Source organism: Onychostruthus taczanowskii, unplaced genomic scaffold (assembly GCF_017590055.1).
Source record: "Onychostruthus taczanowskii isolate IOZ18803 unplaced genomic scaffold, ASM1759005v1 scaffold161, whole genome shotgun sequence".
NCBI lineage: Eukaryota > Metazoa > Chordata > Aves > Passeriformes > Passeridae > Onychostruthus > Onychostruthus taczanowskii.
The window spans coordinates 621,847-639,377 of NW_024498807.1; the positions used below are offsets into that span (position 1 = coordinate 621,847).

The 17,531-nt window shown below is 40.0% G+C and overlaps 1 protein-coding gene across 2 annotated transcripts in view; it reads right to left on the bottom strand.

The window, feature by feature from the left end:
• Window positions 1-4,644: 4,644 nt before the first annotated feature.
• The window catches only part of LOC121333284 (fructose-1,6-bisphosphatase 1-like), a 35,019-nt gene continuing 22,132 nt past the window's right edge, over window positions 4,645-17,531 (bottom strand). The window contains exons 1-7 of one of the 2 annotated variants that reach the window (XM_041399493.1): window positions 14,250-14,458; window positions 11,651-11,813; window positions 9,908-10,000; window positions 8,741-8,884; window positions 7,409-7,546; window positions 6,057-6,176; window positions 4,645-5,067 (exon numbers count right to left, since the gene is read on the bottom strand). In XM_041399493.1, coding sequence (XP_041255427.1) covers window positions 4,876-5,067; window positions 6,057-6,176; window positions 7,409-7,546; window positions 8,741-8,884; window positions 9,908-10,000; window positions 11,651-11,813; window positions 14,250-14,419 — 1,020 coding nt within the window. In that variant the 5' untranslated portion in view covers window positions 14,420-14,458 and the 3' untranslated portion in view covers window positions 4,645-4,875. Of the gene's footprint in view, window positions 5,068-6,056; window positions 6,177-7,408; window positions 7,547-8,740; window positions 8,885-9,907; window positions 10,001-11,650; window positions 11,814-14,249; window positions 14,459-17,531 lie in introns of those variants that run through there. The other variant, XM_041399494.1, reaches the window with a different exon arrangement.

The following is a 17,531-nucleotide window of genomic DNA, read 5'->3' on the forward strand; positions in this document are numbered from 1 at the left end:
CAGTTGAAGTAGCACTGTTTAGACCCAATGTACATGTTCTGGGCATCTTAAAAATACAGCAGGGAAAAGATACAGCTTTTTTTATTCATTCAGGGAAATTAAATGTTTGGGCGGGGGGCGGGGATGCAGCAGGGGCAGGTGGGAGAAAGAGAGGAGGAGAAATAATCAAGTAATTAGTCCCTAGAATGATGTTGGTCAGTGGCAGGCCTGAGCTGGGAGTGGAGTAGACCTTTTGTCTTTCTCAAAGCTCAGAGCTGCCTGTGCTTTTCAGAAGTATTGAGTGTTTGGGACATTTTATTTTTGGGTATCAAATTTAAGATTTTGAAAAGGACCACGATTTTCAGGGAATGGTAAGTACCTACTCTCCAGTTAGTGTGTTCCTGGGCACAGCTCATGTCTATGACTTGGAAAAAGTTCTCCTTCACTTTTGAATTGAAAATTGGTCAAAAATTCATGCTTAGTGCTTTAACATTAAAGACACTTACAGTCTCCTATTTGAAGGGAGTAGAAAAATCAGAGCTCTTTAACTGCACAAATGCAGATGGATGCAAGCCACTTTCACAGCGGTTGAAAGTTTGCCATGGGAATCCCTGAAATTGCATGGTTAGTTTCAGTAATTTGAATGGTACAAGTTACTAATTTGTATGTTTGGATACTTTAGATATTTCTGAGACAACAGCTGAAGCTTTTTGTTCATAAAAAGAAACATTTGCTCCTTAATGTAATGGATGGTTTGGTTTTTTATCTGAAGGGGAAGAAGGATTACTATTATTACTATTAGAGATTATTCCACCTCTAGCCTCTCAGTTTCTCTGCTGTTACAAACTATTTCAGAGATTTTCTGTGTAAAGATAAAAATTATGTAAAAGCAATTATTCCTTTAAGTCAAGAAGGCAAAACAGCTCAGTTTCACCTAGTAAGGACAGAGACAAAGCACAGTTTAAGAGTAAGGGCATAGGAGACTGAAATTGTGGTTATCTTTGAATATGCCTCATGTTCTCTCTAGGAACTATAAAGTGAGACACTGAGTTCTGAGACACTGAATTCATGATTTGCCAAGACGATTGAGGACTTGGACCAAATAATCCATAGAAGGACAAAATCCCCCCCAGTCCCTAGGGTCACATATTTTGGTGTTTCTCTGGAAGGAAAGAAAACCCCAAATCCCTGAACAAATAACAAATGTTGACTTTCTTTCACAAATATTTTCCTGGTCTCTTTCATGCTTGCAGCTATGAGTACATACTGAGGCAGGTTCAGAAAAGTGTCTTTCAATACATATCAAAAACTTCCTATTTTAAACACATTATTTTATTAGGCCATTCCCTATCTCTGAACTCCTTCAGATAGATCACTATTAAAAGACTTAGACTGATGTCTATTGCACTTGTCCATGTGAAACAGCTCAGTACATTCCAGGTTTTGCTAAGGCCTTTTTTTTCCATCTGCGAAAGTGCTAGATGCCAAATTGTTACATTTGGTTTTCCTAGAGGGCCTTTTGAGACTCCCTGCCTGTAACCCTGCACGTGGGACACTGCTTGAGGAAGGAAAGAGAAATGCAGCCAGATACAGCAGCGCGTGTAGTTTCTCTCAGGGCTGTTGCTTTACAGCATTGCTTATACAGCAGACGCGCAGAAAATCAGCTTCCCAAGATAAACCAAGCCCTGACTTATACGGTTCAGCAGAGGGCTTGGATTTTAGCAGCAAACATCACAGTGAGAGATTTTGCATTAAAAATATCATGGTGTGATTTTTAGCAAACTCACAGTAGATATAAAAATAGATCAGTATCAACAAATGCAAGAGATAATAAGGTGAGCAGTGCATTGCAGTTCTGTTCTGACTTACATTTTTAGAGTAAAATATTGCAGAACAGCAGTTAGTTTAAATGTCTATCTCACACCCACTATTAAAATGCTCCAGAAAGAAAGCTCTCCTGCTGCCCACTCTTGATAATCCAGGCTCTGACCTTACTCATCTTAAAAAAGACACTTCCAAGGTATTTATGAATCTCTGCCTGCTCCCCAGCCTTGCTATGCCAGAGAGCTGTCTCTCTGCCTCCTCTTCCTCCCGGTAGAGCAAGGTAGGACTCACATGTGGGCAAGGCCATGACTTCTAACTTTTGTCAAAACATCACATGCAGACATTCTGTTCATTACAAGTAACCTTTTACACTGGTCAAAAAGACAAAGTTCAGATCATCTTCTAACAGAAAGTTTGTTTTGGAGTTAGTGGTTCAAATAGTGTTTTCAGAGCTAATAAGCCCACTATTTGCCCCTCATTTTTTTTTCTTTTTTTTCTTTTTTTTTTTTTTTTTTTTTTAAGTGAATGTATTTTATAGGTACTGGATTTTTTTGTATATATAAGAAATTAACTTACTTTACTATTACGTAAAGAACACAGACTCTTCAACCAATCTTTCCATAAATATTGCAGTCAACAGCACAGCAAAAAGAGAAGTAAAACCTGGATAAAGGCATACAATTGGATTGTATGAAAGCTTCACCCTTTATTGTTTTTTTAATACTGTGATCCCACTGAAACATAACAACCCAAATGATTATATGGAATGATTAGGCTGTATAAATAATTACCATTTTGGGGAGGTGGGAAGAAATCAGATTGTGTAAAAAATGTGTGATGATTGTCTATTAGCCTTACTTGTACTGAGAACCTCTCAGTACAAGGGGTTGGAATAATATAGGAAGGCCAAAAAGAATAAACACCTCAATTTGACAGATGTGGGAGATTTGCCCTCTAATATAAGGAGCTCTTGAGGATTATTCACACTTGCACTGGTGCATGGGCCTGTCCTGAGCCTTAAAGGTGACACCTTTTCTAATTGATATGAAATGTTAGTTGCTTGGATGGCGCCAGCTGAAACTGGAGCCAATGACCTTTCACCAAAGGGCACAATGCAGCTTCTGAGGAGGGCAGTGGGTAAAAGTGCTGTGGGGGCTGACAGCACACGCTGTGACAAATCCGCCTTCCAGCTCTGCACTGACAGACAGGGAGAGCTCTGGAAAGGGGGATGTGAAAGGAGACTGCTAAGTGGCTCTCCCCACTGGTGGCTAGCCAGAGATGCTGCTCAAATGTGGGCTTACATGTTACTGATTAGAAGATAAACCCATCTCACAATGGGTAAAGTGCTAAGTTTAAAATGTCAGCCTGCAGGCAAAACCAAACCACTGAGTACTGACCTAGCAAACACGGACAGTATTGACTTTCCTCCTATAACCTTTACATGCTGTCAGTAGGGTGTAATAAAAATAGATATATGCAGTCCAGGATTCCTGTAAAGACTGAGGGCAGATTACAGACAAGGAATTACAGTAAGCAGGCAAAAATCACTGCTGTGGATTCTGTCTGCTAAGTCATGATAACAGACCACTGAGGCACTGTAGTCCAAACTGACTATTGCCAGCACTCTCAGTCTGAAAGTTGTCTCCACTAGCAAAGCCTCATCAGAACTGACCTTTTCAGCAGAAACTAGGCCATTCAGTCCCTGAAAGAAACATCCTGCCCCCATCAGTTTGGAGAACAGATGCATATATACAACTGTCTAAGGTTTACCTGTATAACTCCAAATGCCCCAGCATGACCTGTCAGAATGAGGGTCCTCAGGTTTTTATCTGTCTAAGCCCTCACAGAGTATGCCCTTGCACCCTGGATTTCAGCTTCCCCATACTTCTCTCTTGTTTTACAAGAGGAACCATGCTCAGTCAGGCTATCTGCACTGATACAGGCAGGTTTATAACTCATGGCACCCCTAGACAGGCCCTCCCCCTCCCAGACCACATACCGAGTCAACATTTGGTGGCAGCTTACCCACAGCAACATCCATCCACACATCCTTACATTGAGTTTGGTGAAGGTAAGTGGGCAGTGAGAAATATCAAAGATTTGCTGATTTTAATTGATTCAAAAACTGCATCCACATAGTGCTGGACAGCCTATCTAGCTCCCAAGCACTAGTGTGCTGTTCCCAGCACCATGCTCTGAATAAGCATATTAAATGTCAGTATGCTTTGGGGGGATCTTTGCACCTCCCTCCTGCTTGCACAGCAGAATTCTTTTCCACAGTAATCCCCAATCCCAAAAAAACACAACATCTGGTGGAGGTTATTAGCAATACACAAATTCATGTTTTCATCAAGTGCAGGTTAATTTTTGGCAAAGAGCCAGGTCATCACAGCAGAATCTGTGTACGTATGAGCTATCTACACACACTCTTTATCCCATTAAAACCCCTCCACACTAACATGCCATTTTCCATCCTTGTGTAACTGGATCTGATAGAGTGGCAACCAGGAATATTAATGTCATGTGTCAGAATTAACATACACTACTGCCCATGTTTCACAAACATTAATTCTCCACCAGAGTAAACCCAGACCGAAGTACAGTGAGCAACTTCTGCAGTGTAGACACTGGCCTAGGAAAGGTCACTCACTATAAGAGTGCTGGGTCTTCTTCCCAGTACTTTTAAAAGAGGACAGAGTTAGGTGTATTCTGATAGTCTGTAACTTGTCTGAGAAAGGTGAGATTCTTCCCCCTAGACATTGTATGCAACACAATATTTGCTTGCAGCACATGCGGATCTTCTGTAATCACAAATGACAAATTAAAAAGAAAACATATTTTTCCATTGCTTTAATTTTTAATGCTTCCTTTAATGCAATCTTTTCATGCCTTTCATTGCACAATGCAGTTGCACAAGATTTCACTTTAAAAAATCTTATGAAAATATGGCTCATTTGCTCTTTTGCTACAGAAGTCAGACAGCTCAATCTCACAGTACTGCAGCGTATTCTTTGGTTCAGCTGTAAGACATTTTTTTTATCCCCTGTGCACAGTGAATTCAGCAAGCTTTGTTTACTTAGCTGAATGTTTCTTGACTATCTCAAGGTACTCCTTCACGTCATCAGGAGACCCCAAGACAACAGGCACTCTTTGGTGGATATCCTCAGGCACTATATCTAGTACGGCTTGATGACCAGTTGTAGCTATGCCCCCAGCCTTCTCAATAACAAAAGCCATAGGATTGCACTCGTAGAGCAGTCTCAGCTAGAAGACAAAAGTCAAAATTGCAGAAGTCAGGCCAGGCAATGCCAAAAGAAATGACATGTAAATATATTTGGCATAGGATTTTAAACCAATCAATATTCTAAGTACTCTTTATTTCATATAAACATTGATGCAACAATGAAATTGTGTGGGTTATTCTTTTAAAAACACAGTGAATGTTGGATTTTCCCCAATCTGAGCACTTTCTCAATAGCCCATGTTGGCATTGCGCTATCTGCAAAGAGATAAATCTTGCATGTTAAGACACAACTGTTAATGAGGCAGACCCACACAGAGCTGCGTGAAAACAAAGAAAAACATGAGCTCTGAGCTTGCCACTAGGTTTCTCTAATGAATAACTGTACCTTATCTGCAACCTGAGGCAATATTTTACAGAGAATTACAAAACAGATCAAAGGTCTTTGCTGAATAAACAGTCCCCTTGTCAGCCTGTAAGTGCGTGATCTTCCCTGACTGACCATTGTCCTGGCAGATGCAGCCAGGCACAGTTCCTCCAGATGAAGTCCTCTTACCATGCACAAGATGCAGATGGTTTTCTCTTCTCCCAGTGGGTCAACTACAGTTAGGCTTCTTACCAACTAGCTTGTGCTAGAAATCTCAGAGTAACGCAGATTCTTTGCTTTGCAATGCTCTACTCGACTGGGACCAGAACCACCGGTTTTGGCTGATGTGGAGCAGGGGAGCCTGTTTGAGCAGCCCACCCCCTGGTATGTTCCACAAGCTGGATAAATTTGCAGACAAAGAGAAGTCACTGCAGTTGAAACAGGTGAGTAGCAGCCCTAGAACAGCTGTCTGACAACAGGCTGCTGTCACTTGTGACAGTGTGCAAGGGATGGCCATATCCTCCCACACAAGAAATACAAGCTACCAAGTTACAAAACACAGGCTCTGTAATCAAAATATTGATCTTGATAGTGAAATGCCTACATAATGCAATACTTTCTATAACTGGGCTTATTCAGGCTTACCTTTCCTTTGGGACTTTTGGAGTTAGCAGGATACAGAAAGATTCCTCCATACACCAGTGTGCGATGCACGTCTGCCACCATAGATCCTACGTACCTCCCACCATACGGTGAACTGCCATCCTACAGAAAAACACTCCAATAAAAGTAACTGTACAGCACACCAGGTCAACCTCCCCCACACTCCCCTTTAGCAATCCTGATTCATCTCCATATTGTGCTTCATTGATAACACTCAAAGTAGTTTTGCAGAGTATGTCTGTATCCTCTTCATTGTCTAACTAGGAAAATCCAAGGAAAAGGAGTGACAGAAGACTTCAGTATAGATGAGCAGTAGTGCCAAAACCAGAAAATATATCCCAGCTCTCCACTGGCCCTAACACTTGGAAAACACTGTATTTCTAGTAGCAAAAACTCAAGTGCTAGGAATTTATATTGAGGCCTTGTCTTTTCTAGCAGAAAAAGAATCAAAGAGCAAAAGAAGTGATCTTTCGTACTTCCAACCATTTTTGCCAGCTTCTGTAACTTGTTTTAATAAGAAAAAGTTAATAGTTGACTTCTGATGTTACTTCCTTATTCTGCTCCCTGGAGTGTATTTTAACATCTACATAAACAACAGCTTAAGCCTGGAAAGATGAGTTATGAAAACATCAATCTTCTTTCAAAGCAAGATCAGGAAGTCAGGAAGGGACACCAACACTTGACAATAGCAGGTGTTCACGTGTCATTGCCAGTGCAATACTTCAGTGATGAAATGTGCAAGGCATGAGAACCTTTTATGGGCACTCCTTGGAACTTTGGGCCTCCTGACACCAGGAAGTTCCACAAACACAAAGCAGGCCTCGAAACTTCACTAGATTTTCAAGAGAGAGGCACTCCTAAGACGCAGCTTGTGTTACCACTGAGCAGTGACCCACTGCCATCTCCACACTGCTCTCCAGCTACTCAGATGCTGCAGTGCGGAAGCAGCAGTACAACACATGTTGATCAAATTTCTTCATCACCAGACAAGATTTCCTCTCTACTTGATTACCAAATGCCCAGTTTTGCCTCCAGCACCATTACTCAGGTCCTCATTCAGGAAAAAATATTAGAAAAAAAGATTCAAAAAAAGAAAAAAAGGAAGTAGTAAAAAAATGCAAAAGAGGCACAGTGCAGTATTGGAGAATGCTGAAATATCTGGTTATATCAACTACTGCTTGCATTAGCAGTCATACATCAAGTTATATTTTAAATAGACAGGAAAGGAAAACAAGCTCTGAACAGTTCATGAGAGAATGAGTGATTGATCATAAAGCTGGCAATCGTGAATGGTGTTGGTCATCAGAAAGTTTCTCTGAAACAGGATCTTTTACCTCAGGGAATTTCTTCTTTTTGAGATACTCTGTGACAGCAGGATCGAAATATTTAGCATAGCCTTCATTGAGACTGTAGATATTTCCCTTCTTTTTGATTTTCACATCTCTTTCCACCAAAATAAATTCTCCAATTGCCTAACAATAAGAAAGAAAAAATATTTCTTAACATTAATCGCTCATTTATTTGCAAATCAAGGCAAAATCCAATAACATGCACAATTTAATAAAAACTTACTACCACCGTAAATTTTTAAAATAAGTCAGTATCTACAAAAAAGTAGTCTTTGCAGTCTACATGCAAGATATTTTGTTTCTACATAAAACACAGACAGAGCATGAATCCTGCCATCATGCAAGCTTCCTCATACTACCATTCCAAGCATTCTCTATTTTCTATGTCCAAAAAATGCTATTTGTAAATTTGTTTATCTCTCCATTATTTTGCTAGCCTTTGAACAATATAAGTTTCAGAACTCTAGGGAGTTTAGAAACTGAGAGTGCTGGCTGAACCAATGCATGAACATCTTCAAATAGCTGCAGATACTCCAGTTCTTTTTTGCTTGGGCTAACTGGAAGTGTGTGACCAAGGGCTGGTCTGTTTAGTTTTCTCTAAAGTAAATTTCCAAGTTAGTCCTAACAGTAAACAAAATAACATGCATACATGCTCAAAGTTAAATCTGTTACTTGAATAAAGTCAAAAATACATGCATTTAAGCTGCTACTAAACAGAGAGTACCATATTTCCTGCAGCTTGATCACTGCAGGTTATAAAAATTCAAGACTGGCAGGTGGCACCCTGACTGATCACAAAGAAACAGGCCTTTAAAGCAAACTACTTTCTGCTATGATCAACATGACTTTTGTTTTAAAACGCTAGCAAATGCATGCTAGAACGTCACATCACCCATACACATCACTTACTCTTTTACACATCATGGTGGGATCTCAAGGGTTAAATATTTATGCTCCTCTGGTTTACTAAGGTCCTAGCATTAATGAAAAGACAAACAAGACTTAAAGGGTAGTTTGTACTGCAGAAAACTGCTCATTTTAAATATCGCATGATTGCATGTGCTGCGTGTTTGGTCTGCTGACTCGGCTGTCTTCCTGTTGTTCAGTCACACACGGCACCTCTGCATCAGGCAGCTGGAATGCAAGTCTCTCGACATTCTTGCTGGTGGGTTATAAATACAAGTACATTTGTACTTCATTCCTCCATGCTACCTTGAACACTGCTCCTTTGGTTGATTTTCCTGGGGACAAACAGCTCTTATAGACAGTACCTGGCAATCCCTAATACAGAAACAAAGAAAGAGAAGATATTCTTACCGGATCCAGCATGAAACAGTTGACACCTCCAGCAGAAGTTGCCAGTACCAGCATGGTGGCACTCCCATAGAGTGCATAACCAGCTGCCACGAGATTGCGTCCAGGCTGTAAAGCATCTTTCCCAGAAGGTTCATTAGGTGACACCTAGAAAAAGAAAGTGTGGTCAATTTTATTTCATTTCTACTGCTGGTACATGACAGGACTCTGGGATAGGGACAGTCTTCTGCTCCATATCCGTGCCATGTGGTGGCACAAATGTTTCCATGATCCTCAACTAAGATTCCTACTGGATGCACTAATACAAATTATACATAGGATACAAACACATTGATCTAGAAATGCACTTCTAACTAAGCCTAGCAGGAATGCAGGAAGCAGGAAAGGATTAAGGAGATAATAAAGAGCTATGCCCCTCCTTATAGGTGTTGATGAATACAACTCAGAGGAAAATTCAGAGGCACAGTTGAAAAGAAATTAAACATAACTCACAGAGTTCAAAGCTGATCAAAAGTAGTTAGGATTTATTTTGTTTTCTTTTGCTTCACACAAAAATGAATTTGAAAATAGCTACTTTGGGATATATGACAACATACAAAATATGATTAAAATGGACAGTTGGGTGTGTTTTATCTAATTTGCTTTTTCCCCCATGTTGTGACCTGTAAGTCTGGTATTTCAACCTCCTTCAGACAGTGTTTCTGCCTTTCAGAGTGAATTAGACACTCCAAATGCAAATGACATGTTTTAGCTCTGGTTTGTTTTTGAAGCCTGTCCTCAGGCCAACAGAACTACTAGTACAGAGAAGAAGAAAATCTGAAAGCTCATTCCCCAAGTAGATGACAACCACGTGGTATTTTGCCTCAGCACAAATATTCATGAAACCTAAGACATGATCTTTTCCAAGGGGTAATTTCATTAGCTGGCTAATTAAATACCAGCTAGGCTTCCATGTACACATATGTTCTTCTTCTAAGAGACCAAATCAAATCCTGACTAATTCAAATTCAAATCCATGTGTCTGTGAAATACCAGATTTAACTTAAAGCTGGCCCTGAATCTATTTTACAAACAAGTTTAGTTAGATTTTATTGTCTTCCCATGCAATTTTATTTCACCAAAAGCTGCACAACAGTAGTTTTTTTCCTATTCTGCATGAAAGAATTTTACCTTTCTATAAATTGCAAAGATGGTCCCAATGGAAACAAGACAGTCAATGTTCGATGAACCATCTAGAGGGTCTATGCAGACTATGTATTTACCCTAAAAAACACAAAAAAGAGAACTAGATTAGTGACAGTATTTATCCACTTCCTCCAAATAAAAACATTTCAGTAGGCAAATTTTCTCAGAGGCTTACACAGCAGTATAAGCTAAAACACCTTTATTGATTATGAAGGAACCAAATTCAAATGTCAGCAATTCTTTGGCCCAGATTTCAACCCTTTATTAATTACAACTGTGATTTGTGCTAAACCAGAAGCTGAGAAATCTTTAAAGTATATAGCAGATGATAACACAGGAAAAGTGAAGTGTTCTCATATACTTTTTAATGTGAGGAAAAAAAAGGAAAATACTTTTATTGGTTTAGTTTCATCTGTGTAATTGCAGTCAATCCTCTCATATCCACCATCTAGGCTAGGCTGCACTTTCTCTTTGGTAACAACATGTCTTTCTGAATAGTAAGGAGAAAAAACAAAATGAAGATCAGCCTGTTTCATGTAGAGCTAAAAACTGTATTTTACCTCTACCTACAGAGGTATTAAAAAGCTCTTTAATGGCTGCCATGCCTAAACTATAAATTTTCCTTTAGCTCTGCTCTGTAATGGTCAGGTGCTTCCTTAGCCAGACCAATCTTACCCTGGGTTTTGGGGGATCAAAAAGAAGTCTCTACCTTATTGCTGGATTAAGGAATCCAGTACACAGAGGAAACTGACAGTACAGGGGAAAAGCTGAACTAAGTGTACCTTCCAAATATTTTGTTCCTCCATCATTTAATTCATAGTTGTCTTATTAATAGTGTGTAACAACAGTGTTTATTTGTTTTTCATTTGGTTTTATCCTGCATGAAATTTAAGTTCAGCAAAGCTCTACTCTGCAAGTAGGAATTCCTGGTATGCATTGATAAAAAGAGTGCATTGGCTCACATTTAGTTTAGAAATGCATTAATATGCAGACTCCCTCAGTGATCTTTGAGAATATTTGTTCAGATCTAAGGAAATCCAATGCCTAGAAAATCAATTTTGAAGATTTCTCAACAGGGAGGGGAAGAACTGCTTAAACAAAGCAAACCTCATTATACTTCGTAAATTATGTTTTTGCTCTTTGTTTTTACTAAATTTTTATTCAGATTTTTACATGATCAGACCAAAATATTAGCTGGGAAATAGGAACTATCCCACAACAAGCGCATGCAGGCTTGTGAATATAAAGAATAATAAATGTAAAAAATGCTTTTGTTTCATTGTTGCTAAGTCTTTCATACGCTTCAAGGAGAATTTTCATGAATTAAAGACCTCGAGATTGGACCTGCAGAGAACAGCTCATCAGCCCACTCAAAAAGTAACACTTCAAAAGGGCTTGACTGACTCAGAGCATAGTTCTAGAGATCAGATGGGGATGAATGAAATGTTTTCCCCAAAATAAGAAAAAGGTGGGAGAAAAAGAAGGTGGGGAGGAACAACTCATAAAAAATAAATAAAACCAACAAACATTAGTCTGGAGAGCAGAAATGACAGAAAGAACAAATGTTGACTAACACTCTCCACCCATCACCTCCACCTTCATTTGCCTGTTTTGGAAAGTACTTGTTTCCTGAAACTTTTAGTTCAGTTTTACTTCTTTAGATGTGGAGCAGTACACCTGTACAGGCTGATCTGAAATCAAGCAGGGAGAACTTTTAAAGTTACTAACCTGTTTTTCAGTTTCCACTATCACAGCATCTTTGTTTTCTTCAGACACAATAACACACGTACTGAAGGATGACTTGAGCATGTTAATCACCAGGTCATTGGAAAGAATATCCAGCTTTTTTACTTGATCTCCAGTCACATTGGTAGACCCAGCAATTCCATAGCTAGAGCAATTGCAAGAGAGAGCATTTTGTGAGAACAAAGCACTGCATCTTCTAAAGGGCTCTGTTTCTTACACCTGTAAAACCTCCTGTAAACATACTGCACTTTCAAATGACATGGCAGCTCTCTAAACTTGTTTTATATTTACTGGCCAGTGAATTCTTGCTGAGACATGTTACCATTAGCTGTGTTTGCACATCCAGAAGTTGCTGAGAAATACAAAACAAGGAATTGCATTTCAATAGTTTGTAAACTATAGTTAAACACAGCCAGACCAGGCTGTGAAGGCTGAGTTACAACTGTGCTTTTTAATGAGCTCTTAAGACCTACATGTTATTCCTGAATTCTAGGCTCTGCATACCCTAAAAGCTAGGAATTCATTTGAATATTTTATGTTTTAAAAGCATAAGAATATATACTTTAAAAAATATGAATATATATGTGAATCTGACCGCACTAGTTATCCTATATCCTCTGTATGTAACATACTCCTGATTAGCATTATGATGTGCAAATTGCAGCAGAAAAAGTCTGTTCACAGATAAATCAACCTATTAATGATTTAATGCTTTCAGTTTTGATTTGAAGTAGTAAATGTCTCCTTGGGAAAAGAACTGAGAAACACAAATAAGACATGCAAATAAAATGCTGCAAGCTAATCAGAATCAAACCATCTGGCATACGGAAATATCAGGAGACCTTATGACAGGTGATTCTGTAAGGACACAAAACAGAGAAAGGGGAAATTAAGCTCCTAGAAGGAGAAAACAATAGCCAGCTTGGCACACATTCAGATGACTCTTAGGTCTTTCAGCTGCAGTTCATTGATTAGGCTGAACACTGGTATTTCAGGTTTTATGTAATAACACTGAACACATTACTTTAGCAATGTATTTCTTCAGTTTTATGCATGAGACAAAGAAAAATACCTGGCATTAATCTCTGTCTTTCCCTATCTCTGCTACAGTGACTTGAATATTTTTCTGTAACTGTGAAAGTGCTTTTTGAAAAAAAGTACTTGGAACACCATGCTTAGGAGTGGAGGCACAGCAGCAGAACAGCTTCTGTACCTCATCTTTTGGGGACTCCTGGGAGGAGAAGATATGTCAGGCAGCTGGGAAGGGTCTGCATGTCTTCCACAGCTGTTCTGCACCTCCCATGGTGAGCAGCACTAAGCACATAGTTGAGTCTGAGGATGGTCCAAAGAAATGGATTGCAGTGATCCCTACTTGTTCACATTCCCTAACAGCAAAGCAAAATCTCACCACAGCTTATAAAATGCAGCTCCGCAGCAGGAGATGTACTGTTCAAAGAGGTTTATGAGTCCAAAGCCTTCTACCCCAGCACTGATGGAGAGTAAAACCCACTGTGCAGGGGATCCTAAGGCAAGTCTATGGACACAGATACCAAACCTGCAGGCAGCTGCCAACAGGCACACATGTAAGACACTAAAGGAATAGGGCCCTAAGCTTACAAATCAGATTACAGCTGAGACATTCTGGTCTTTATTGATAGATACAGGTGGCATATGAAAGGGCTAGCACATCACAATTAAAAATTACCACAGTTATATGCAGTCTGAAGTCAAAACAGAAAAATAGCTCAAACATACATAAAGTGGAGGATTTTTGCCTTTTTTCTTAATATATTATCCTCTTGTAGAGGCTTGTAGAGGCAAATTCATTTTCTCTTTACAACATTTTCCATTAAGCAATGAAGTCGCCAATGTCTAAAGCGACTTGACCAGCACACGACTGGGCATATAAAGAATATGTAAAATACTTAGGAAGATTAGTTTCCTACAAGTAGTTTCAGGTATTTCACATTTCAAGTCTTCCAGATTCCTTCTGACACATCTCCAGAACAACATCCTTCTGACTGGCTGACTACAAACACTACCATTCCTAACCAGTGTGCTTTCTAAAAGCCTTAGATATCCAAAGTTTCATAAAGGAAGTCTAGTTGCTATGATGCACTATGAAAAAAAAAAAACCAAACCCATTCTGAATTTGATTTGACACCTCAAAGGATAAAATGATGCTTTGATATTTAGCAATATGCAATGAGCAATAATTCAGCCTTATTTTGCTAGGCTTTATCTTTCAGTCTACTTGGTCTTATGGCTCCAGGCAGCCACACTTGCTGAAGTATTAATTACGTTCTATTATCAGCAGACATTTCCCAAAGACTAGGCTCCTTACACTGTTGAAAAGTCATAGGACCTGTGTCACTTGAAAAAAATCAAGAAACCAAGACACTAAAGGAGTTACCTCCAGCTCTGTGTGAGAGGATGGGTAGATGCAACCCTACTCACGGGCTTTTCTGGTGAAAGAAATACCCATTCCCATCCCCATCCCGATACCCGCCACCCCGGAGGCAGCAGGATGCCCTGGACCCGCGGGGATGCGGAAAGGTGCGGGGCGCATCCCGGGACTCACAGGTTGGCAATGCCCGCTTTGCGGACAGCGGTGGAGATGGCTTTGATGGCCGTGCAGAGGGAGTTGAGGAGCTGCGTGAACTCCCCGGTGCCCTTCGCCCGCCTGCCTTCCTCCATCACGAAGCGGGTCATGGTGATGACATTGGTGTCGAAGGTGGAGCGGTCCGTCATGGTGGCGGCGCTGCGAGTGCGGCCGCGGCCGCCAGCGCCCGCATTTGCCTCGGCGGGGCGGGCCGGGGCGGGGCTGACAGTGAGGAAAGCGATCCCACCCCTCCCTCCCACCGACATTCAGAAATATCCGCCGCGGGGAATCCCCGCCGCACCCTTGCACCCTTTTTTTTTTTTTTTTTTTTTTTAAATCTTGTCTCATAGGTTGTGCGGGGAGAAGGGACGGAAGGATGCTTTGGGGCACTCGTTATGTGAACGGGTGCTGCACGGGTGCTGGTAGCTCTGTTCTTGTTGTTTCAGTGGTCGCACTTCAACGCTAATGGTCCTGAAATTGTGCCCCAAAATTCAGAAGTCAGCTTGGTTTCACAGCTTGATTGCAACATTCTCTGTGTGTGGTTGTGGATTATAGCGAACAGCACACAACCTACAGAGCAAGGTCAGTATCTTTTGCTGCCTAGGAATGCTCTCATCCTGACTCTTCAGTGCAGGAAAACCACATATTCAGTAACCGATTCCATCAAGTATTAACTTACTCATTTTACAGAGGTCATGCTAACCCCATGTGTCCCAGCCTTATCCAACACCATAAAAAAGCTGCCAGGAAAAAGCCCCTGGCAGATGGATCCAATGAGACTCTTATAACAAACTCTCCAAACCTCATCAATAGAAAGACATAGGCTGAGTCCCACTTCAAAAGTTAGTAGTTATAGCACCTCACACAAATACTCCTGCAAAGGAATCTAGACCCTCGTGAATCTCATTTCTTTTGGTTCTAGCCTTTCTGATTTTGCAGCAAAATCAAGCAATATATTTTGGTGCTTATGTTTGATCAGAAAAATCTGAGCGCTTAGTAAAGGAAACCAGGTTCGTCCAACACCTGACCCTAGATACACCCTTTCACACAATACTTTGACAAACACAAACCTGAATACGAATGTACTACTCAGATTTTTTGTACTAGCTATTATTTTATATTCATATTATCTAAGATGATGAATATTAAAAAAAATATTTTTCAGTAGAATACATTCATGAGTTGAATAGGCAGAGTCTTGAATTCTAAGTTTAAACCACAAATTGAAATCATTCCAAATGGTGTCAAACACAGGGCAAAAATCTTTTGCAAGATGCACGTGTTTGCATATATGTATATTCTATCTTCATTCAAAGTACATTGTGTATCTATGCAGTAATACCTGGAAGGTATGCATAAATGTCTTCTCCTAAAAGCATCAACAACTTTGGCCTAATTTTCCCATGCCCAGTATTACAGACACTCCTGAAGATATTAGATATGAGTAGTAGTGCTCTTCTGAACAAGATATTTCAGTCTTTGCCAAGTGCTCAACAGCCCAGTATCATAAAAATGTTCTTTTAGAGCAAGGTGGATTTGGGAAAATTAACAAAACATGGAAGATTTACAACCATCTACAGCAGCTACTGCAATCTCAATAGTACAGAACAGCAAGTGACCAAATAAAATTTTGGATAAGTGCACTGAAACTGTGTAGCAGCAAGTGGGCAGAACAACCTGGGGATACATGACTTACAGTAACAAACCACAGAGTCTCTGATTAGGCACAATTTTCCTTAAATGTGAAGACTCTAACAAGCACATCAGTAATCTTCAGGAAGAGCTGTACTTCAGTATAAAATAGTCAAGATCAGTTCAAAACCTAAGGTATTGGTATCTATGCCTGAGGATAACTAACATCTTCTATCTTACAGGAAGATATACTGTCCTTGACTTGATGATAAGGTTTTATCTCAAAACTTTTAAGGCTTGTGAGATGAATGGGAGATGAGTTTTACTCCTCCATTCCCACTATGGAAGACAGGTAGAAACAAGTATTGTGAACTGAAATTGCAATAATTTGAAAGGTTGCTGGTTTCATATAAGTCCATCCAAATGTGCATTTTATATTGTGGAGAAGGAGAAGGAGAATTCTTTTCAGCCTATTTAGCATGTCCTTCATCTTCTGTATTTGAGGCAACTCAATAGAACATTGAGAGTAATCCACCTCCACATGCCTGGCCTTAGAATGTATGCATACATTGTTCTTTTCTGGAATTCCACTCTTAGTATAGAAAGCTGACGTGACATTAATTAATTAATATCAAATGGTTGAGGGTAAACAAGACAAGCAGCCCTACAGCAACCATGCTGTTTGGTAACTATAAAATCAGTGTAAGATTAAAAGTAGGCACTACATGTTGTGAACCTTTGGCTTTAGAAAACAGTAGTTAAACATTTATTGAAAAGGAATCAGTGGATTTGAGAAGGTCAGTCAGTACTGGTTGACTAAACATTGCTGAAACAGCTCACTTCTACACAGAAGAAAACAGGGACTTGTTTGCGCACAGATGACGTCAAGTAGACATGGTTCACAGCAGTTTTAGAACTCTAAGATTACAAATCCATGTAACTACTTTGAAACAAACTTTTCTCCCAGCACATAGAATCCCAATTGCGTAATTATCTTGAAAATAGGACAAACGCTGATGAGAAATCCTTGGTTATAAAGGTTGCCTCTTGTAGGTTCAAATGCCAGACAAAAAGACAATAGGAGTGAAACCCCTCCTCACAAAGGATTTTTATTTTTCCCCTGAAGTAAGAGTGTCCATATGGGAAAACCAGCTTTAGATTCCACTTTTACTGAAGAAGAACTTTCTTTGTGCAGGAGTCACAACTGCAGAAGTTTTGTGCTGGTTGGGTGGACAGAAGGTAAGATCAGACAAGTTACGTGGAGATAATTTGCAAGGCAATGTCACTTCACCAGTGCAGGTGCTCTCTGCCATGTGATGCCATCATGCTCCAGGGCTGGAGCAGCTTCAAGGGCATGAATGAGGCAGATCCTGCCTGCTGCAAGAGCTGGACCCGGGTGAAAAGGGGAACTGCACATATGAAATCAGGAAGATTTCTAGATGTACAATCAATCTTTTGCCTTCTTTGCTTCAGAAAGTGCTTCATTTTGCCTATGTGAATTTCCTGTGTGAGAAAGCATCTACACATAGGGAATAGAATAGAACACTGATTTACAACTGCGATAGCAAAGCACTTCACCTCTCTGGACACAGGTGAAATGTAACAAGTGTCACAAACTGATGTTTAAAC